General features: G+C 50.9%; 1 protein-coding gene across 1 annotated transcript; it reads left to right on the top strand.

Moving 5' to 3' along the window:
- Positions 17,125–22,047, top strand: SCGB1A1 (secretoglobin family 1A member 1). The gene is made up of 3 exons (XM_003353832.3): positions 17,125–17,265; positions 20,347–20,534; positions 21,902–22,047. Exons 1-3 carry the CDS (start codon positions 17,211–17,213, stop codon positions 21,932–21,934), a joined length of 276 nt encoding a protein of 91 aa, XP_003353880.1. The 5' UTR covers positions 17,125–17,210; the 3' UTR covers positions 21,935–22,047.

Genomic DNA, 22,064 nt, shown 5'->3' with positions numbered 1-22,064 from the left:
GGGTTCGATCCCTAGCCTTGCTCAGTGGGTTAAGGATCCGGCGTTGCCGTGAGCTGCAGGGTAGGTCGCAGGTGAGGCTCAGATCTGGCGTTGCTGTGGCTGTGGCATAGGCCGGCAGCTGCAGCTCCAATTCGACTCCTAACCTGGGAACCTCCATATGCCACGGGTGCAGCTATAAAACCAGAAAAAAGTAATAAGCGCCTCCTACGTGCTGGGGCCTGGAGAGTCATAGGTGAGTGTGGAGCTTACATTCTGGGGGGAGTACAGCTAATAGACAAAGATACAGGTAAATATGATCATTTCAGATGGTGAGGAAGGCTCTCAAGGAAAGAAAGCAGGAGTGACAGGGGACAAAGGAATGGGAGTGAGGGCAGGCTGGGCCACAGAGGGGCTGTGTGAGTTGCAATCAGGAAATAATCTGGACAGCCCAGCCCTCGACCTACCTGCAGGGGGGAAGGCCAGCCAGCATGGTCCCAGGTACTGAGTGCCGGGGTAGAAATACAGATGGGGCCTGAGACAGGTGGGGACAGGTCTCCCCAGGCTATGTGGACCAGGTGAGGCTTTGGGTTTTATTCTGAGTGCTGTGGGAAGCCAAGAGGGGCTTACACAGAGAGGTGACATGATCTGACTTTTTTTTTTTTTTTTTGCAGGGTGGGGCTGTATCTGTGGCATATGGAAGTTCCCAGGCTAGGTAGGGGTCAAATCCGAGCTGCAGCTGCTACACCACAGCCACAGCAATGCCGCATCCTTTACCCACTAAGCGAGGCCAGGGCTCAAACCCCAATCCTCATGGACACTAGTTGGGTTCTTAACCTGCTGATCCACAGTGGGAACTCCTGATCTGATTTAGGTTTAAAAGATGGCTCTGGCCGCTCTGGGGAGAATGGACCTGAAGTGGGGAGAGGACCCTGTGGACAATGACGGACCCCATGCGGCACCAGAGGTTCAAGGAGGTGTCCCCACACTCTGTCCCCTCTGGCCAGGCCACCTGGCAGGCACAGGTCTCCCCGGGGCCATCATGGAACAGGCTGCTCCCAGCCGAACCCTTCCTGACCAGTGCCTCTCCCTCTCCAGCCTCTGGGACCCAGAGATCCGTGTGCTTTACTCATCATACTTCCTGGCGTTCTGAATCCACTGGGGAAAGACCACCAGTGAGCTTAGAGGAAAGTAAGTTACAGCATCAGAGGCTGTTTTTCAGCATTTTTCCAGGCTCCAAGAGGTTCAGAGCACAAATGCATGGAACTGTTTGCTCCTCAGACCCTGGGGTGCCTTTAAAGCTGAGAAATAAACAGCCGGCTGAGCTGCATTCTGCACTCGCATCAGCAGGAAGACCCCCGTTCAAGGCCAGCCTCGGCCCCAACTCTGTGCAACCCCTGATGACCCCTGGCCGTTCTCTGGGCCTGAGACCCCTCCCCTACAACAGGGGGTGGAACAGGTGTTCGCCAAAGGCCCTTCCAGACCACAGAGGCCGAACTCCGTCCCGGAGTTCAAGCTTGAGGCAAGACAGAGACAGCTGCGGAGAGCCACCTGGTGACGGCAGAGGCCCAGGGCCTGGGCAGCCTGGCCTCTTCCCTGCTGTCTTGGCTGGAGAGACAGCCAGGACCTCTCGGGGGCATCAGGACCCAGCAGGGCAGCTGCCTGTGCCTGCTGGGTCCCCGGGGCTCCAGCGGGAAAACGTTCCTCCCAAGCCATTCACTTGCAGTGGGAAGTTTTTGAAACATTATCTGATGTTATTTTTCCTCGTATTTGCTTTCCTCTCTTGGCTCTTGCCCTGATCCAGGCAGCCCCAGGGAAGGGCTGTGACAGGGGAAGGGAGGGAGAGGGGGAGTCTTTTCCTGGCTTTTGCAGTTCCAAAGCCTAGGCTTTCAGAGGAACGGAAAGACCTCCAGGCACTTGTTTTGTGTCAGAGCCAGGCTTCCTGAACCCCCACCGCACCTCCAGCCCAGAAAAGGATTCCCAGGGCTGCTGGGAAATAAAGAGCAAGCACAGGCACACCCCAGAGATATCGCAGGTTTGGTTCCAGAGCTCGGTGCAATAAGCAAATATCAAAATAGAGTCACATGAAATTTTTGGTTTCCCAGCACAGATAAATGTTATGTTTACATCACACTGTAATCTATTAAGTACACAATAGCACTGTTTTAAAAAAAAATATGTAAACCTGTAACCTGAAACCAAGAAAACATTACAAATCAACTATACTTCAATCAAAAGGAAAAAAAACGAAAAACCACAATGTACATACCTTGATAAAAAAAAATTCCTAATTGGAGTTCCCGTCGTGGCGCAGTGGTTAACGAATCTGACTAGGAACCATGAGGTTTGCAGGTTCGATCCCTGGCCTTGCTCAGTGGGTTAAGGATCCGGCGTTGCCCTGAGCTGTGGTGTAGGTCTCAGACGTGGCTCAGATCCCACGTTGCTGTGGCTGTGGCATAGGCTGGTGGCTACAGCTCTGATTCGACCCCTAGCCTGGGAACCTCCATATGCCGCGGGAACGGCTCAAGAAATAGCAAAGAGACACATGCAAAAAAAAAAAACTAATTGAGAGAGTTCCCCTTGTGGCTTGGCAGGTTAAGAACCCAACTAGTATCCATGAAGATGCAAGTTCAATCTCTGGCCTCACTGGGTGAGTTAAGGATCTGGCATGACAGCAAGCTGCAGCATAGGTTGCAGATGCAGCTTGGATCCGGCGTTGCTGTGGCTGTGGAGTAGGCCTCAGCTGCAGCTCTAGTTTGCCCCCTAGCCAGGGAACTTCCATATGCCGCTGGTATGGCAAACAAACAAAAAATACCTTATTGCTTAAAAATGCCAACCACTAGAGAGGCTTCAGCAAGTGATAATCTTTTCGCAATATTGACACCAAAGATCACTCATCACAGATCAAAATAACAAATAATATTGAAAACATTGAAGACTCCCTGGTGGCTCAGCAGGTTGAGGATCCGGCATTGTCACTGCTATGGCTGGGGTCGCTGCTGTGTTGCGGGTTTGCTCCCTGGCCTGGGAACTTCCGCATGCCAGTGTTGCTTAAAAAAAAAAAAAAAGAAAGAAAGACCGTGAGAATTGCCAAAATGTGACATGAACATGAAATAAGCAAATGCAGTCAGAAAAAACAGAGCCAGGAGTTCCCGTCGTGGCGCAGGGGTTAACGAATCCGACTAGGAACCATGAGGTTGCGGGTTCGATCCCTGCCCTTGCTCAGTGGGTTAACGATCCGGCGTTGCCGTGAGCTGTGGTGTAGGTTGCAGACGCGGCTCAGATCCCGCGGTGCTGTGGCTCTGGCGTAGGCCGGTGGCTACAGCTCCGATGCAACCCCTAGCCTGGGAACCTCCATATGCCGTGGGAGCGGCCCAAGAAATAGCAACAACAACAACAACAACAAAAAAGACAAAAAAAGAAAGAAAGAAAGAAAAAACAGAGCCAATAGATTTGCTTGACACAGGGTTGCCACAAACTTTCAGTTTATAGAAAACACCATATCTTGGAAGCACAATAAAACAAAGGATGCCTGTATTACCACAGATTGGTTGTCCCTGCTGAAACTACTGACCTCCAGATACAGGCGGTAAGAGGATTTAAAGACAGTGATATCGGAGTTCCCATGGTGGCGCAGCGGACACGAATCCGACTAGGAACCATGAGGTTGTGGGTTCGATCCCTTGCCTCCATCAGTGGGTTAAGGATCTGGCGTTGCCGTGAGCTGTGGTGTAGGGTGCAGAATCGTCTTGGATCTGGCGTTGCTGTGGCTCTAGCGTAGGCCGGCAGCTATAGCTCTGATTTGACCCCTAGCCTGGGAACCTCCATATGCCATGGGTACAGCCCTAAAAAAAGGACAAAAAAGCCAAAATAAATAAATAAATAACAATAAAATAAGTAAAAACAATGATAAGACTCACTAAATGTCTATATGATTTTTATTATCACCACGTACCAGCCATGCTAAACAAGGTCCATGATAAAACTACTACTACGTGGAAATTCTCCTAAGTTTGCAAGCGTTTGATACAGTTAATGTCCAATTTTCATAATCAATATGTAAGCTCTAAATTAGCACATGTTTATTGCTTATCTTTTAACAGACATTGTCTTCTACATTGCCTTTTTTTTTTTCAATTTAATCTTGATTTTATATTGGAGTATACTTGATTTGCCATGCTGTGTTAGTTTCAGGTATACAGCAAAGAGATTCAGTTATATGGAAATGATTTCTAAGAACTCCCAGTTAGTTCGTCTCTGAAATGTTCATGTCAAAGAGTGAGGAGGGAGTTCCCTTCGTGGCTCAGTGGTTAACAAATCTGATCTAGGAACCATGAGGTTGAGGGTTCGATCCCTGGCACCGCCCAGTGGGCTAAGGATCCTGCTGTCATTGAAAGTTTGCACATAGAAGCCACTGATGAACCACTGAGGTCACTGTGCAAGTTAAAGGTTCTGTGAAAGCTAAACATGTCACATCATCTGGAACATAGAAACAGCTCAATATACATTATCTGTTATTACTATGCTATTATTACCTACACATTAAATCAAACTTGCCTGTAAAATCATCAGGACATGCTCATTCTCACGGTCCCTTGATTTCTGTGGTTACTGGGCCAGTCATATTTTTAAGTCAAGTCACTTTTAGTTTGTTTTCTTCCATTTATCTAGGTTTTTTTTTTAATGTTGTTCTGCTATAAACTGTATACATTCTGTTATAATAAAGAACATTATGATCAGTGGCATATAAAAAAAAAAAAGAGTAACTTTGTGAAACCACAGAGTCCTTGGAGCTGGCTGCAGACTCAGGTCTTGTCTGCAGCGCCCATGTGCTACGAACTCCTTCATACTCTGTGCTTAAATGGTAAATTCAGAATAAACGGCCCCAGTGCTATCATTGCAAACAGCAAGAAAAGAGGAATTCAACTTGCTTTGTTTCTGTCGTCTTAGGCCACTTTGAGCTTTTCTTTGGATTTAAATTTTCATTTATTTATTTATTTATGTGTTTATTTTTGTCTTTTCTAGAGCCACACCCACGGCATATAGAGGTTCCCAGGCTAGGGGTCGAATTGGAGCTGTAGCCGCCGGCCTACACCAGAGCCACAGCAACGCGGGATCCAAGCTGCATCTGCAACCTACACCAGAGCGTTCAGCAACGCCAGATCCTTAAACCACTGAGCAAGGCCAGGGATCGAACCCAAAAGCTCATGGTTCCTAGTCGGATTCATTAACCACTGAGCCATGATAGGAACTCCTGGATTTAAAATTTTAAAATGTAAAAGAATGTAAGGTGAAAATTTTCGTTTGGAATATGAAAATTTTAGTTCATTCATGAAATATTCTGCTGAATTTTCGTATCTTTAATGTTGAAATGTATTCTTTTTCAAATGCTGATTGTTTTAAAACTAAAGAACCAAAAATTCTATCAGTGGTACAATTTAATAGTCACCTAAATTTACCTTTGGCAGGTATGTATTTCAGTTTTATAAAACTTCAGTCCTCTCGGAGTTCCCATGGTGGCTCAGCCAGTTAAGAATCTGACTAATATCCATGAGGTTCGATCCCTGGCCCTGCTCAGTGGGTTAAGGATCTGGTGTTGCCATGTGCTGTGGTGCTGGTCACAGATGTGGCTCGGATCCCACATTGCTGTGACTGTGGTGTAGGCCAGCAGCTGTAGCTCTGATTCAACCCCTAGCCTGGGAACTTCCATATGCCACAGGTGTAGCCCTAAAAAACAAAGAAACAAACAAACAAAAAGCACTTCAATTCTCATTGATTTTGGGGGGGGGGGTCTTTTTAGGGCCAAACAGGAGGTACACAGAGATTCCAAGGCTAGGGGGGTCAAATTGGAGCTGGGTTGCTGGTCTACACCACAGCCACAGCTCATGGCAATGCCAGATCCTTAACCCACTGAGCCAGGCCAGGGATCGAACCTGCATCTTCATGGATACTAGTCAAATTCGTTTCTGCTGAGCCACAAAAGGAACTTCTTCATTGAGTTTTAATTGGATAATTATTTTTTTAGAGGTTTTTTTAGTTCTTTTTAAATTACTCAATGCATTTGATTACATTTATCGTTGTACAACAATCATCACAACCCATGGATAATTGTTTATATAAGACATAAATGTAGCGGACTATAACCTAAGGATGAGTTCATTAGGTAAATATACAAACTCTTGAATAAATAGCTGTGTTTTGAGGTCTTCTGTTCCGTTTTTGAATTATAGTTGCTTTATAATGTTGTGTTAATTTCCGGTGTACAGCAAAGTATTCAGTTATATATATGTATCCATTTTTGTATTCTTTTCCATGATGGTTTATTCCAGAATATTGAACATAGTTCCCTGTGCTACACAGGAGGAGCTTATTGTTTATCCACTTTATATACAGTAGTTTATATCTGCTAACCTCAAATTCTCAGTCCACTCCTTTCCCCTTTGATAACCATAAATTTGTTTTGTGTCTGTGAGTCTGTTTCTGTTTTGTAAGTCCATTTGTGTCATATTTCATATTCCACATATAAGTGATAGCCTATGAAATTTGTCTTTCTCTGTCTGGCTTACTTCACTTAGTGTGAGAATCTCTAGCACCATCCGTGGGGCTGCAATTGGCATTTTTTCATTCTTTTTTGTGGCTGAGAAGTTTTCCCTTGTGTATATACACCACATCTTATTTTTTTTTTTTTTGTCTTTTTTTGCTATTTCTTTGGGCCACTCCCGCGGCATATGGAGGTTCCCAGGCTAGGGGTCGAATCGGAGCTGTAGCCACCAGCCTAAGCCAGAGCCACAGCAACACAGGATCCGAGCCGCACCTGCAACCTACACCACAGCTCACGGATCCTTAACCCACTGAGCAAGGGCAGGGACCGCACCCGCAACCTCATGGTTCCTAGTCGGATTCGTTAACCACTGCGCCACGACGGGAACTCCACACCACATCTTCTTTATCCATTCATCCTTCGGTGGACATTCCAGCTGCTTCCTTATCCTGGTTATTGTGAAAAGTGCTGAAGAGCTGTGTTTTAACGTGTGAATATTTGTGTGCACTGATAGTTATTTTTACTCGCGTGGTGTGTGGGTTTCAATAAATGAAAATGATCTCGGGGGAGAAATACATCCCTGGTCACTGCATTTCTTTTCTGACTTCTATTCTTCACTTCGCAGTTATTACAGAGAATGAGTTTTGTTGTCTAGAGTAGGGAGATCTTAAAAAGGGATCCTCCGTGGGTGTCAAATCCACCAGACAAGCCACTGCAAAGACCCAGCCCTAGTGAGGAGGCAGAGTCCCCCACATGGGAATGAAGAATCTGAGGGCAGAGGGTGAAACCCCCCAAAGAAGAAGTGGGTGTGTGACATCTCAGGCTGTCTCTCCCTGCCCCGGCCCCAGGTGGGAGCAGCAGCAGGACTCCTGAGCATCCAGGAGTGGCCCCGAGGTGGCAGGGAGAGCCAGGGAACTGCAGGCCTGTGCAGGCTGTGGCCAATAACAAGACACAGGTGACACCAAGCACCAGAGGCCCTCACCACACAAACCCCACCACCACCTCCCTTCTGAAAACCCCTCCCCCTCCCGGAAGTTTGGCACAACTTGGGGGAGGGGCCAAGACTGAGTTTCTACCCCCTTGGCAGAGCGGAGGCTTGAGACGGAACTTACATTTTATTTCCATTATTTTAGTTGTCCTATAAATAATACCTGCATAATGAAATGTACTATGTGTGTTTATATGTAAAAAATACATTACATATGACCATAACCATATAAAGATCCAATTAACTATTTTAGTTATAAAAACAGAGACAGATGATAAATGGATTGATCAGGTAAGTTCTAACTCACTTCCTGAACAGCTGTATTTGAGGATCCGCCTCACCCTGAGGAGCCCGGAGGGGACAGCACAGGGCCCCTGTGGGTGGCAGATGCAGGGCCAGGCCCTCTGTGGGCTTCTCCAGGTGAGACACTGCTGGACCTCAGATCAAGAGCCAAAAGGAGCCCGAGGCGGTTGTCCCTCCCCGTCCCTGTGCTTGTGGGACAACCACAGCCCTGCAGAGCCCCTCGCCGGCCAGCAGCAGAGCTGGGCCCTGATCGCTGTCTGCTGACCTTGCGGGCTCACGTCCCCCGTGACACGGCCAAGGGCGGGGCAGCAGAACCGGCCAGGCGCACGGCGGGAGCAAGCTTAGGGCAGGGACATGGGAGAGGACAGCCGCCCAGGGCAGGACCTGCTGACTCACTGCCGAACAAAGAGGGCACAGAATTCAGCCATCAAGTGAACTAGCTCCCTGGGAAGGTCAGGAGGCGAACAGTGTCCTGGGCTGTCAGCCCCAAATCAGCTGCCCAAATCCCCAGGGCCGCCTAGAAAACAGAGGGGAACCAGTTTCCACCCTGCAGAACAGGGGTTGCCACCACTTTTGTGGTCCCCACCCTCAGAGGGCGCTTCCCCGGAGCCAAGAACCTGCTGGTTCTGCCGGGTGCCCAGGTCTCGGAAGGCACATCCCCAGCTCGAAGCCCAGCTCCACCCTCCCATCTCCCCACCACCCCCTCCCAAGCGGAAGCTCCAGCAGCCTGGCTGGCTGGGGAGTCAAGAAAGGGCTCAGATCCTCGGTGGGCTGGAGCCGGCCACACCCGACCCTCCCCCGGAACTCCAGAAAAGGCAAAAGCCAGGTCACTTCATACCTGAGTATACCCTGCAGCTGGGGAATGGGTGACGTGTGCCCTCGAGAGGTCACTAGGCAGCCCACGTGGGCATCTCGGCCAGCTACTGCCCTCGTCTGCCGGCTGGGGGGCCACTTGCCCCCGGAAGATGATCCAGATCCCCATGGAAATGGAAGAGTGGACACCCACCCACCCCCACCTCCCCAGCCCTGACATTCGGCACCCACAACCCCCCCACGAAGAGAGTCAATGCCAGAGGGGAGGGGGGCCCATCTAAATCCAGGCATCTGCCCAGAAGGGGGCTTGTGGTCACCCTGGGGTTTGTAACAGCAGAAAAATGGAAATAAGTGTCCAACAAAAAGATACCGGTAACTCAAATTATACTACATCCTGCAAACGTACATTCTGTAGCATTAAAAAGAATTAAGTGTACAGTTCCCGTAGAGGCTCAGGGGGTGAAGAATCCAACTGCAGCGGCTCAGGTCCTTGTGGAGGTGTGAGTTCAATCCCCAGCCCAGCCCAGTGGGTCACTAGATCTGGCATTGCCACGGCTGTGGCTCAGATTCGATCCCTGGCCCAGGAACTTCCTGAGCACGGAATGCCTTGAGCACAGCCATTAAAAAAAAAAGAAAAGAAGAGAAATACATTTTTTAAAAAAAACCTCAAATGTATCTATAAGTGCTAAGTCTTTGAAAGATGTCCAAGACATAATTTTTTTTTTTTTTTTTGTCTTTTTGGGGCCGCACCCACAGCATATGGAAGTTCCCAGGCTAGGGGTCTAATCAGAGCTGCAGCTGCTGGCCTATGCCACAGCCACAGCCACGCAACCTACACCACAGCTCACGGCAACACCAGATCCTTAACCCACTGAGCGAAGCCAGGGATCGAACCTGCAATCTCATGGTTCCTAGTCGGATTCATTAACCACTGAACCATGACAGGAACTCCTCCCAGACATAATATTAAGTGGGAAAGGCGAGATCCATAGCTGCGTATGAAGAATGATAGAATCATGGGCTGATTTTTCCATATTTAACACTCACCACCCACCCCCTTTCTGTGATCTGCTCTGTGTCCCAGGAGGCTGGCCCACAAAGCCCAGGCTGCCTTGCTGGCTGAATGTTAGGCCAATGGAACGCTCTGGCTGTAGATCAGAGGATGGGACGAGAAAGAAGCTGGGGTATTTCTTCCCTCTGGTCCCTCCCTGGTTGTTCTGATTGGTGGCTGTGTTCTGCTGTGGCCACGGCTGCAGGTATTGGGAGAGCAGGATGGGAGGCCCTCTTAGTTTGAGGTTCCCACCCTGTATCCTACCAAACACATTAAAATATGCACTCTTCCCACAAGAAGTATAGCTTTGGCTATAAACTTTTGAAAGGGGCTTGTACAGATTTAATCCTTTTGATCCTAAGACTAGATTACGCATTTGGTTCATACAACCTAAACTGTATTGCATTTGCATATAACGCCATCATGGTTGCACTGGGTCCCAGTAAGCTAGTGGGTATAATACCTAGATCGATATTCGTTATGACAGTTTTGAGGTTTTCTTTTGATATGTTGTAGCCAACAGATACATGGCCATTTTTTAAGCCCTCTGGAAGCTCACATGCCCTAGGCATCGTGGAATGTCCCAAAGCTGCCAGATCCCTCCTGGGAGGGTTGGGTCAAGGCAGCGGTCATCCCCAGAAGCCACTGAGGCAGAAGAGAATGGACCAAACCCACAAGGGAAAAATCTGCTCTGCTCAGGGGCTATTTTCTGAATGGACATGGAGCCAGAAGCCCAGGGTGGAGGAAAGAGGCTGGCTTCTTCAGCGCGCCCCATGAGCTGACCCCATGAACCTGTGGCCTGACTAGTCCCCCTCTGGCAGCCCAGCCGGATGGATAGGATCAGAATGGCCCTCCCATAGCCTCCAACCTGTTTTCTAGGCCAGGCTGGGACTTGCAATAGGCCAGATGCCAGCCCAGGCTGTAGCCGGCTTCCTGCTCAGGGGATGTGCCAAGCACCAAGGCCAGGGCTGTAGCACTGGTCTTAGTCAATACCTTCTGGCCATGTGGGCTGGGGGCTGCGGCTGACCCAGGCCCTCCCACCCACCTTCGCTACCAGGCCTCTAAGTGAGGATTTGGGTGGGGCCCCCCAAGGGCACCACAGAGCACACTCACCTAGGGGCCCCCTGTGCAAACACACAGCGGGGAGGGGCCAGCAGACCTTAAAATCCGGTTCCCCAAGCAGGGCTTCCAGATCCCCTGGGTCCCTCCCAGCCTTGGGCCAAGGCCGGAGCCAGGCACAAGGTGCTCTGACCCTTCCAGCTGGAGCCCAGGGAAGGTTGGATCCAAGACAGACTCCGGCCAGGCCCTGTCCCTGAAGCTCCAGAGCCAAGCCCAGCCAACACGGGGCACAGTTTTTTGGGAGGGGGAGGCCCGACAGGAACTGTGCCAACTCACTGCCCCACCTACGGTGCAAATAACTGAGGGCTTGTCTTCCTGCAGACAGTGTGTCTTCACAGAGTGGCCAGGCGACTGCCCACATGTGGCCAGAAACCGTGGCTCCCAGCCTCACCCTGTGCCACGGCAGCTGCAGGTTTTGGCCTGGGGGGTGGATTTAAGGATTTGAGGAGCAGTGATTAGGGTCTAAAAAGCTCTAGGCTCTGAGCCTTGACCAACCATTTTTGCCTAATTGCACATGAGGCAGAGAGGCGGTAGCTCGGCAGGCTCCCAGGCAATGGAGCGAAATGCCCAGCTCCACCATCTAAGGCTCTGCCAAGAGCCGGATGGAAGACCCTGTCTCAGGACACTTGGAACCAAGAAGGAAATATCCTGGAGTTCCTGCTGTGGCACAACAGTATCGGCAACGACTTAGGAGCTCTGAGACATGGGTTCAATCCCCTGCCCAGCACAGCGTGTTAAGGATCCGGTGTTCCTGCAGCTGTGGTGTAAGTTGCAACTTGCAGCTCGGATCTGATCCCTAGCCAGGGCACTCCATATACCCATATACCCATATGCCAGGGGGCAGGGAGAACAAAAAAAGAAGTATCCCAAGAGAGGTATCAGAGCAAGACCAGGAGATGCACAATTGCCCACGAGCCAGCCTCAGAGAACAGCACACGGACTGCCCCGGAGGGGACAGATCAAGCTCTTTCACCATGAAGGCTGCATTTTCAAAGTTCTTGACCCGGAGTTCCTGTCGTGGTGCAGTGGTTAGCGAATCTGACTAGGAACCATGAGGTTGCGGGTTCGGTCCCTGCCCTTGCTCAGTGGGTTAAGGATCTGGCATTGCCGTGAGCTGTGGTGTAGGTTGCAGATGCGGCTCGGATCCCGCGTTGCTGTGGCTCTGGTGTAGGCCTGTGGCTACAGCTCCGATTGGACCCCTAGACTGGGAATCTCCATGTGCCACAGGAGCGGCCCAAGAAATAGCAAAAAGACAAAAAACAAAAACAAAAAAGTTCTTTTTTTTTTTTTTTTGTCTTTTGTCTTTTTTGTTGTTGCTATTTCTTGGGCCGCTCCTGCGGCATATGGAGGTTCCCAGGCTAGGGGTCCAATCGGAGCTGTAGCCACCAGCCTACGCCAGAGCCACAGCAACGCGGGATCTGAGCCGCGTCTGCAACCTACACCACAGCTCACGGCAACGCCGGATCGTTAACCCACTGAGCAAGGGCAGCGACCGAACCCGCAACCTCATGGTTCCTAGTCGGATTCGTTAACCACTGCGCCACGACGGGAACTCCAAAAACAAAAAAGTTCTTGACCCAATGAGCTGTCTCAATGACACTCCTCGAGCCATTCTCTGTGCAGCCCCTGGTGGTGTCATCGAGTGGACCTGCCCCGCGTCTGGAAGGCCCTCCCTGTCTGCCAGCCAGTTTAGGGGAGGCCACATGGAGATGCCTTTGCTCTATGGTGCACGGATGGGGAAGTAAAAACACCCCTGGGATTCTACGCTCTTTACGAGGCTTCCCTACGGGTGGACCTCAGAACTACTCCTTGTTCATGTAACCCTGCTTGTCAACCCCTGCCCCGAGTCAGGTCGGGAATGCAGGAGTCGGCTGAGCTCACAGGTGTATGCGTTGGACTCAGCAGCATAGCAGGGAACATGCATCCTAAGAACCCAGGTGGAACGTGACAGTGGCGCGGTTTACCCAAGATCCTCTGCGTCCCCCAGAGTCATGTGTGAACTTGAACAAGGAAACTCAAAACATAGAGTCCTGGAGTTCCCATCGTGGCTCAGTGGTTAAGGAATCCAACTAGGAACCATGACGTTGCAGGTTCGATCCCTGGCCTCACCCAGCGGGTTGAGGATCCGGCATTGCTGTGAGCTGTGGTGTAGGTCGCAGACGTGGCTCAGATCTCGTGTTGCTGTGGCTCTGGCGTAGGCCAGTGGCTGCAGCTCTGATTAGACCCCTAGCCTGGGAAACTCCAAATGCCTCGGGTGTGGCCCCAGAAAAGACAAAAAAAGACAAAAAAAAAAAAGCCATAGAGTCCTTCCTCTTGTTCCCTCAACAAGGAGACATACCGGTGCCATAGTCACCAGCGTCCAGCAGTCACCTCCTCCACACAAGGCACCCCTTAATGTGCATTACCCAGATGTAATCCTCACGGCTGGATGCAGCAGAAGATACTGTTATACAGACAAGGAGATCACAGCAGGAGAGGCGTGAAGCACTTTGCCCAAGATAACACAGGATTGAAAAAAGAAACCCCTCGAGAGCATAAACAAGGACTGTGCCCTTCAAATCTGGCCCCCAGCCCCGCTCCAGGCACAAGGCTCCACGGTACTCCCAGCTGCATCCAGGTCGTTTGCCACCGAAGGGCCTCAGCGCTGGGGGCCCCCTCAGTGCTGCCCGGGTCCCCTCCCCCTGCAGGATTTGGCCTGGAATCGTTTGCTGGAATAGGACCGCCCCACCCCCTGGGTAAGGTCTCCCCATCTCACGCTCCTTTTCTACCATCGCGCCCCATATCCTTCTCCCCTCGCACTTAGGACACCTACAAGAGTGTCTTGTTTGTTTCACCATCTGCCTGTCTGTCTCCACACCAGAGTGAGCCTCCACAGCAGTGAGGACCTGGGCCCACCTGCTTCATCCCTGCATCCCTGGCTCAGGTGGATGCTGCCCTGACAGCAAACTGGGGTACGGGATTATTCCTGGGGACTCAGTAACTGGGAAGGGAAGAGGGCGAAGCTGGGCTGGGCAGAGGGGATACTGGCCTGCAGGCCACACAGGCCTGGTAAAGACGTGGCCAGCCAAGCAGGGAGCTCTGGAGTGAGGGCCACCTGCTGGAGTTGTCCCACATGGCACAGAAGTGCCCCCCTTGCTTGGTCACTGGGTGTGAGCATCTTGCAGAGGGTATGACCTTGAGCACAACAGCTCCCTGCAGCTAAGACAGATGGCCAGGGATGGTGCAAAGCCCCAGGGACTGGCCACTGGCCACTCTCTGCTGACCTCACTTCTTGTAACCAAGCTGCAAGTTCTTCTTCTTCTCCTTCTCCTTTTTTTTTTTTTTTTTTTTTTTTCTGTCTTTTTGCCATTTCTTGGGCTGCCCTAGTGGCATATGGAGGTTCCCAGGCTAGAGGTCTAATCAGAGCTGTAGCCACCGGCCTACACCACAGCTCACGGCAACGCTGGATCCCTAACCCACTGAGCAAGGCCATGGACTGAACCCGCAACCTCATGGTTCCTAGTCGGATTCATTAACCACTGAGCCACACGGGAACTTCTCCTTCTTTTAATATATTCCCTTTCTTATATTATCTTCCATCATGTTCTATCCCAAGAGACTGGATACGGTTCCCTGTGCTGCACAGCAGGACCTCATTACTTATCATTCTAAATGTAATCGTTTGCATCTACCAACCCCAAATTCCAAGTCCATCCCACTCCCTCCACCCTTGGCAACCACAAATCTGTTCTCCATGTCTGTGAGTCTGTTTCTGTTTTGTAGATGGGATCCTTTGTGCCATATTTTAGATTCCACATAATTGATATCATACAGAATTTGTCTTTCTTTTTCTGACTTCCTTCATTTAGTACGAGAATCCCTAGTTGCATCCATGTTGCTGCAAATAGCATTATTTCATTCTTTTTTATGGCTGAGTAGTATTCCATTGTATATATGTACTACATCTTTTTTTTTCATTTTTAAAATAATTTTTTGGTTTTAATAAAGTATAGTTAATTTACAAGGCTATGGTAATTTCTGCTGTACAACAAAGTGACCTAGTCATACATATATACGTATCCATTCTCTCTGATTCTATGTAGCACACTTTTTTTTTTCTTTTGTCTTTTGTCTTTTTAGAGCCCCATCTGCAGCATATGGAGGTTCCCAGGCTAGGGGTCAAATCGGAGCTGTAGCCCCTGGCCTACGCCATGGCCACAGCAATGTCAGAGCTGAGCCACGTCTGCAAACTGCACCACAGCTCACAGCAACACCAGATCCTTAACCCACTGAGCAAGGCCAGGGATCGAACCTGTGTCCTCGTGGATACTAGTCAGATTCGTTTCCGTTGAACCACAAAGGGATCTCTCTGTACCACATCTTCTTAATCTATTCCTCTTTCAATGGACATTTAGCTTGTTTCTGTGCCTTGGCTGTTGTGAATAGAGCTGCAATGAACATAGGGGTACATGTATCTTTTTAAATTGCAGTCTTGTCCAGATATATGCCCAGTGGCAAGTTCTTCTTTTTTTCTTTCTTTTTTTTTTTTTTTTGTCTTTTTGTCTTTTTAGGGCCGTACCCGAGGCATATGGAGGCTCCCAGGCTAGGGGGTCTAACCAGAGCTACAGCTGCTGGCCTACACCATGGCTACAGCAACGCCAGATCCGTAACCCACTGATGGAGGCCAGGGATCGAACCCACAACCTCGTGTTTCCTAGTCAGATTCGTTTCCGCTGCACCACAACGGGAACTCCTAGCAAGTTCTTCTTAAAGGGGCCCCAAGGCAGGGCTGCTCCATATCTCAGCCAACTCCCAGCTCCTAGCATGGTGCCTGGCACATAGCAGGTGCCCAGCCCTTGAATGAATGAATGAACATTATTGAATCTCGAAATACAGATAGGATTCAGAGAAGGAGACAAGGCAGATGCGTGTTCCAGGCACCAGGCCCAGCTCGTGCAAAGGTAAAAAGACAAGGAGCATCCCCAAATCAGCAAATACTAAGAAGGGGTTAAATCCCCTGTAGGGGAGCAGAGGAGTGAGGCTCGAATGGTAAGCAAAGGCCAGTGGACAGGGCCTTGTAAATCACACTTGAATTTTATCCCTTCCGCCAAAGGAAGTCTTCCAAGGGTTTCAGGAAGGAGGAGGATGAAATCCGTGGGTTTTAGAAAGATCATTCTGGTGGCCTTTCCGAGGATGGCCCAGGAGGACGAGCCAGGAGGCAGGAGCCCATCTAGGAGGTGACTTTGACCCTGCCAGGCCTGTGTTCTAGGGCACAGGCATCGGAAAAGAAAGGAGGCAGCCACTGACATGGTGGCAGGAGACAGGAAGGGGCCACGGCGCCAGCCTGGAACCCCCAACGCATCAGCTCAGTCAGTAAAGAATCAAAGTCTACAGAACAGGGACGGCTGAAGGGAAAACAGGAAAGAACAGGAGTTCTCGTAGTGGCTAGGAACCATGAGGTTGCGGGTTCGATCCCTGGTCTCGCTCAGTGGGTTAAGGATCTGGCGTTGCCGTGAGCTGTGATGTAAGTCGCAGACGCGGCTCAGATCCTGAGTTACTGTGGCTGTGATGTAGGCCGGCGGCTACAGCTCCAATTCGACCCCTAGCCTGGGAACCTCCATATGGCACAGGTGTGGCCCTAGAAAAGACAAAAAAAAACAAAAAACAAAAAAAAACAAGAAAGAACAGAGCCGTGGGAGCACAGGAGAGAGAATGCAGGAAATGACAGGGGGTCAAAGCCATTAAAAGGTCAAGAGGGATAAGGCCTGAAGTGCCCGCGGACTTGCCCTCAGGGGGCAGGACTCCAGAGCCAGCTGGCGCAGGGCATCCTCCAGCTTGACCCAGGGCTTGGGTTTCTCAGGGTGTTCTTTATCCCCCAGCATGCTTCTGTCCAGGCTCTCCCCCCAAGTCAGACCACAAGAGGGTCTGGCCCATATGATCCTCAAGGCTTGAGGACCAGCCGCTTCCTGGGAGAGGAGCCCAGCGGGGTACCAGGAGTGCCAAGTCCTAGTCCTGTCCCTGCCGCTTGGGCCTTGGGCCTGAGCTTCCAGAGTGTTGGGTCCAGATAGGATTGACAGTTGCTTCCGTCTGTCGATCTGGACTGCCCAGGGCTCAAGGTCAAAGGTGGGTGGCCCAGGCCACCAGGTCTCCAAACCCTGACTGGGGAACCTAGCTGCCTCCCCACAGGACTCTGGGTTACCCCCTTCCAAGTAGCCAATAGGCGAGCTCAGTTTCAATGGACACAGAATGCAGGTTGGGAAAGGAGAATATTTACTTTTTCCACGGAGCTGATGCCCAAATAAATAGTGTGGTCCCCGAAGTGGAGCCCACGCCCTGCCCTCCCCTGTCCAGGAGCCTATAAGAAAGCAGACCAGCACTTCTCCCGCAAGACCACCGGACCAGAGACAGGACTGGGGCCTCCCACCAGCCTCCGCTCCACCATGAAGCTGGCCGTCACCTTCACCTTGGTTGCCCTGATCTTCTTCTGCAGCCCTGGTGAGTGCCCAGAGCCCCTGTGCCCCAAGCCCGGCTTGGGAACTCTCCCAGCTCCCCGTCCCGCTCGGGAGATGGGGGCAGCTGTCAGGTCCTCTGCTGAGCTGCGTCCCGTCTTGGGAATGTGGGGAGAGCCCTAGGGCTGCGAGGTGGCCTGAAAAGGACCCCATCTTCCGTTCCCAGCAACCTCAGCGCTTCAGGGGATGGACAGACCGCAGGGAGGGATGGGGAAACGCCCACCCAGATGCCTGCGCTCAGTGGCCAACAGGATGGGAGTCACGAGCTCCTCAAAACCCAGGCGTGGATGGACCCCCAGATGCCAAGAGATCAGGGGCCGGCCCCCAGGTTTGGGGTCAACACACACTCTGGCAGCCAAAGCGGCTGGAAGGAGCCACAGAGCCTCTCGCCTTCAAAAGAAAACCCAACCCAAGGCAAGGTCTCCCATTCTGGGCAGAGAGGAATATTCTAGAAAGGGATCTTCCCTTTGGGAAACCGCCAACCCAGAGTGGTGGTTTCTAAACATTTCTGCCCTCTGCAAAACGGGTTAGGAGTCTCTGAAGAATTGCAGGTGTCACTGAGAGTAAATGAATGAGACAGACAGAGACGGGGGGTGGGGGATGGATCATATCTCCCTCGAAGCCCCCTGATCTTTTGGGAACTGGGTTACCAGGTTTTTTTCACTCTGTATCAGCCTTTTCTACTCCCTTTAATCAACAACAGCAAATTTTTCTTTTTTTTTTTTTCTTTTTTTTGCTTTTTAGGGCCGCACCTGAAGCATATGGAGGTTTCCAGGCTAGGGACTGAGTCAGAGCTACAGCTGCTGGCCTGCCCCACAATAAGATCTGAGCCACGTCTGCAACCTACACCACAGCTCACGGCAACACTGGATCCTTAACCCACTGAGCAAACCCACAACCTCATGGGTACTAGTCTGATTTATTTCCACTGCGCCACAAAGGGAACTCCCAACAACAAAAAAATTTTTTTAGCAAACTCCAATTAGTTCACTTTGAAAATTTCCTACTGACCATGAAGAGAAGCTCTATGACCTGGGGTTGGGGGCAGGCTGGGGAGTTCAAAAACCCAGACCCAAAGCAGTGGGAACAACTATCGTGCAGATATGTCTGTTTTAAAGGGGAAATAGGAGCTCCTGTTGTGGCTTAGCGGATTGAGAACTGGAAGTAGGAGTTCCCGTTGTGGCGCAGTGGTTAACGAATCCGACTAGGAACCATGGGGTTGCAGGTTCGGTCCCTGCCCTTGCTCAGTGGGTTAACGATCCGGCGTTGCCGTGAGCTGTGGTGTAGGTTGCAGACGCGGCTCGGATCCCGCGTTGCTGTGGCTCTGGCGTAGGCTGGCAGCTACAGCTCCAATTAGACCCCTAGCCTGGGAACCTCCATATGCCGCAGAAGCGGCCCAAAGAAATAGCAAAAAAAAAAAAAAAAAAAAAAAAAAAAAGAACTGGAAGTAGTGTCCATGAGGATCCAGGTTCAATCCCTGGCCTCACTCAGTGGGTTAAGGATCCAGCGTTGCTTTGCTGTGGCTATGGTGTAGGCTGGCAGTGGTCGCGCTAATTCAACCCCTAGCCCAGGAACTTCCACATGCGGTAGAGTGGCCGTAAAAATAAAAAAAAATAAAGGGGAAATAACATCATTTGGACCAAAACGTATGCTAATTAGATGATCTCAGTGCCTTGTAGAAAGCAGGTGGACCAGCAAGAAGGGGCTGAAATGTTTAAAGGCAGGCCTGGGATGCCTGTGTGTGTGCGTGTGTGTACGTGCGCGTTTGCTATCATAATACCTATAATAAGATCTAACATTTGGAGTTCCCATCGTGGCGCAGTGGTTAACGAATCCGACTAGGAACCATGAGGTTGCGGGTTCGATCCCTGCCCTTGCTCAGTGGGTTACCGATCCGGCGTTGCCGTGAGCTGTGGTGTAGGTTGCAGACGCGGCTCGGATCTTGCGTTGTTGTGGCTCTAGCGTAGGCCGGTGGCTACAGCTCCGATTCGACCCCTAGCCTGGGAACCTCCATATGCCGCGGAAGCGGCCCAAGAAATGGCAAAAAGATGAAAAAAAAAAAAAAAAAAAAAAAAAAAAAAAAAAAAAAAAAAGATCTAACATTTATTTGGCACTATAGTGTGCCCATCACTGTTCTGAACCCTTTCAGAGATCCTTTCTTTTCATCCTTACGACAACCCTATGACGTGGGGACATTATCCCCATTTTACAGATAAGAAAACTGAGCCGCAGAAGATAAAGCAACTTGCCTGATGGCACAGGGAGTTGCAAAGCAGGGACCCAGGCTCTGGAGGGGCTCTGACCTGGGGTGGCCCCTCTGGGGCCCTGGAGTCCAGGCAGGCAGGGATGTTTGCACCCAAGAGGAGTTTACACACCAGACGGTGAATTCAAGGCGGGGAGCTGAGACAAGTGGGAAGCAAGTATGGGATGGTGACTGTCCCCACGACCCCCGGGGGCAGGGACCTAAAAAAGGAGCACAGCCTGGGGTGCACTTGGGTGAAAGGAACACAGTGGGGCCAGGAACAGAGGTGTGTCTGTGTGCGGGTGAGCCTCTTCCGGGCCCAGCTGGGGCGGGGGCGGGGGGGGTGGTGGCACTTGGCTGGTATACGTGCCTCTTCCTGCCAGAGCCTGACTTTGCCACCTGCCCCCACTAACAAGTGGCTCAGACCATCACTAACCATGTTTAGGGGTGGGAAGAACAAAACATCGGTGGCCTCTTCCCAGCCCCAACACCGCACAAAAAATCAGATCAGCAGCCTCTACCATGAGGGCCCTGCCTAGAATGCCAACGGAAAAAGCAAATAGCACCTTGCCCCACCCCAACCCAGGAAGTGCAAAAAAGACTCCGGTAAGCCACAAAAAGCTAGCCGCAACCCAGAGGGCAGCCAGGCGGCCCCACAGAGCCAACCATTTGGAGTGCCACCGGATCGAACCTTTGACGCCGTGAACACAAGGGCGGCGGTCTCTGGCTGATGGGCTGTGCGCCTCTGAGGCCAGGCCCAGGCAGGGAGCCGGCCAGCTTCGACAAGGGTCCAGCTACACATGTGCTCTCTTTTCTGTGCTCCAGCTTCTGCAGAGGTCTGCCCGAGCTTTGTAGAAGTCATTCAAAACCTCTTCAAGGGCACACTTGCCAGTTACCAGGCTTCAGTTGAACCTTTCAGCCCCAACGAAGACATGAAAAAGGCGGGGGCCCAGCTAAAGACGCTGGTGGACACTCTCTCTCCGGAGGCCAAGGACAGTGTGTTAAAACTCCAGGTACACGGGAGTTCCCGTCGTGGTTCAGTGGTTAACAATTCCGACTAGGAACCATGAAGTCATGGGTTCGATCCCTGGCCTCACTCAGTGGGTTAAGGATCCGGCGTTGCCGTGAGCTGTGGTGTAGGTTGCAGACACGGCTCGGATCCCGCGTTGCTGTGGCTGTGGCGTAGGCCAGTGGCTACAGCTCCAATTCGACCCCTAGCCTAGGAACCTCCACATGCCAAGGGAGCAGCCCTGGAAAAGGCAGAAAGACAAAAAAAAAGAACAGCAAAACTCAAGGTACACGGTTCCCTTGGCCCCCACTGCCCAGCAGGGGGCTCCCCAGGTCCCTCAGCTGCAGGGTCAGCCCACTTTGGGGACACTTTTCTAATCCCGAGAGAAGCCCCAAAGTACAAATGTCCCCAGGAAAGCAGGCAGAGACATCTGAACTTCCTTTTTCTTTATTTTTTCTTTTTTTAAAGTTTACACACTTTTTTTTTTTAATGGCCACACCTGCAGCACATAGAGGTTCCCAGGCAAGGGGTCGAATCAGAGCTGCAGCTGCTGGCCTACACCACCGACACAGCAATGCCAGATCCAAGCCTCGTCCACAACCTACGCCACAGGTTGCAGCAACGTTGGATCCTTAACCTACTCAGCAAGGCCAGGGATCGTACCCGCACCCTCACAGACACTATGTTGGGTTCCTGACCAGCTGAGCCACGAGAGGAACTCCTGGCCTTTCTATTGAGGAGCTTCTGAGAAATTATCCAAACTCAGCTCCTCCCAGAGATGCTGAAACTCTTAACTGACACCAGAGTTCCTTAATCTAGGAGTTCCCCGTTGTGGCTCAGAGGTCACAAACCGGACTTGAAGCCATGAGGATGCAGGTTCAATCCCTGGCCTCGATTAAAAGAAATATTTAAGGTGACTGTGCTACCCAGACATACCTGTAAGCAAAGACGAACCTTCCTAGAGAGTTCCATCTCCGCAAAGTAAAGAGTGGATGTTTCAATCATTTTGACAGAGCAGTAGGGAGCTATTAGGGTCTGGGTGGCCCTGTGACAGTCCCACAAATCACCTACAGCTCTCCACCTATAGAAGGATCAGCTAGCTTCCTGTAAGAAACTTGGGAAGCATGCAGTTCCCTGGTAGGTTAAGGATCTGGTGTAGCCACAAGCTGTGGTACAGGTCACAGATGTAGCTTGGATCCCGCGTTGCTGTGGCCATGGTGTAGGCCGATGGCTACAGCTCTGATTCAACCCCTAGCCTGGGAACCTCCATATGCTGCAGGCGAGGTCCTAAAAAGACCAAAAAAAATTTTTTTTTGGTTGGTCTTATTTTAACATTCATTCACTATTGTATTGGGGTTTCGTTTGTTTTAGGAAAAAATCATAAAAAGCCCACTGTGTGCTTAGGATTTGGAACCTGAAGACCTTCATCTCTGGAGGCCCTGACACCCCCAGCCGCTTCCTCCCCTCCATCCCCACCAGCCCACCCTGACTCCCTACAATAAAGTCCAAGCATCTCATCTTTGCGTTCCTGCCT

The sequence above is a fragment of the Sus scrofa genome, chromosome 2 (assembly GCF_000003025.6).
Source record: "Sus scrofa isolate TJ Tabasco breed Duroc chromosome 2, Sscrofa11.1, whole genome shotgun sequence".
Taxonomy (NCBI): Eukaryota; Metazoa; Chordata; class Mammalia; order Artiodactyla; family Suidae; genus Sus; species Sus scrofa.
The sequence above is the reverse complement of the archived record's forward strand: the minus strand, read 5'-3'. Positions and strand labels throughout refer to the sequence as shown.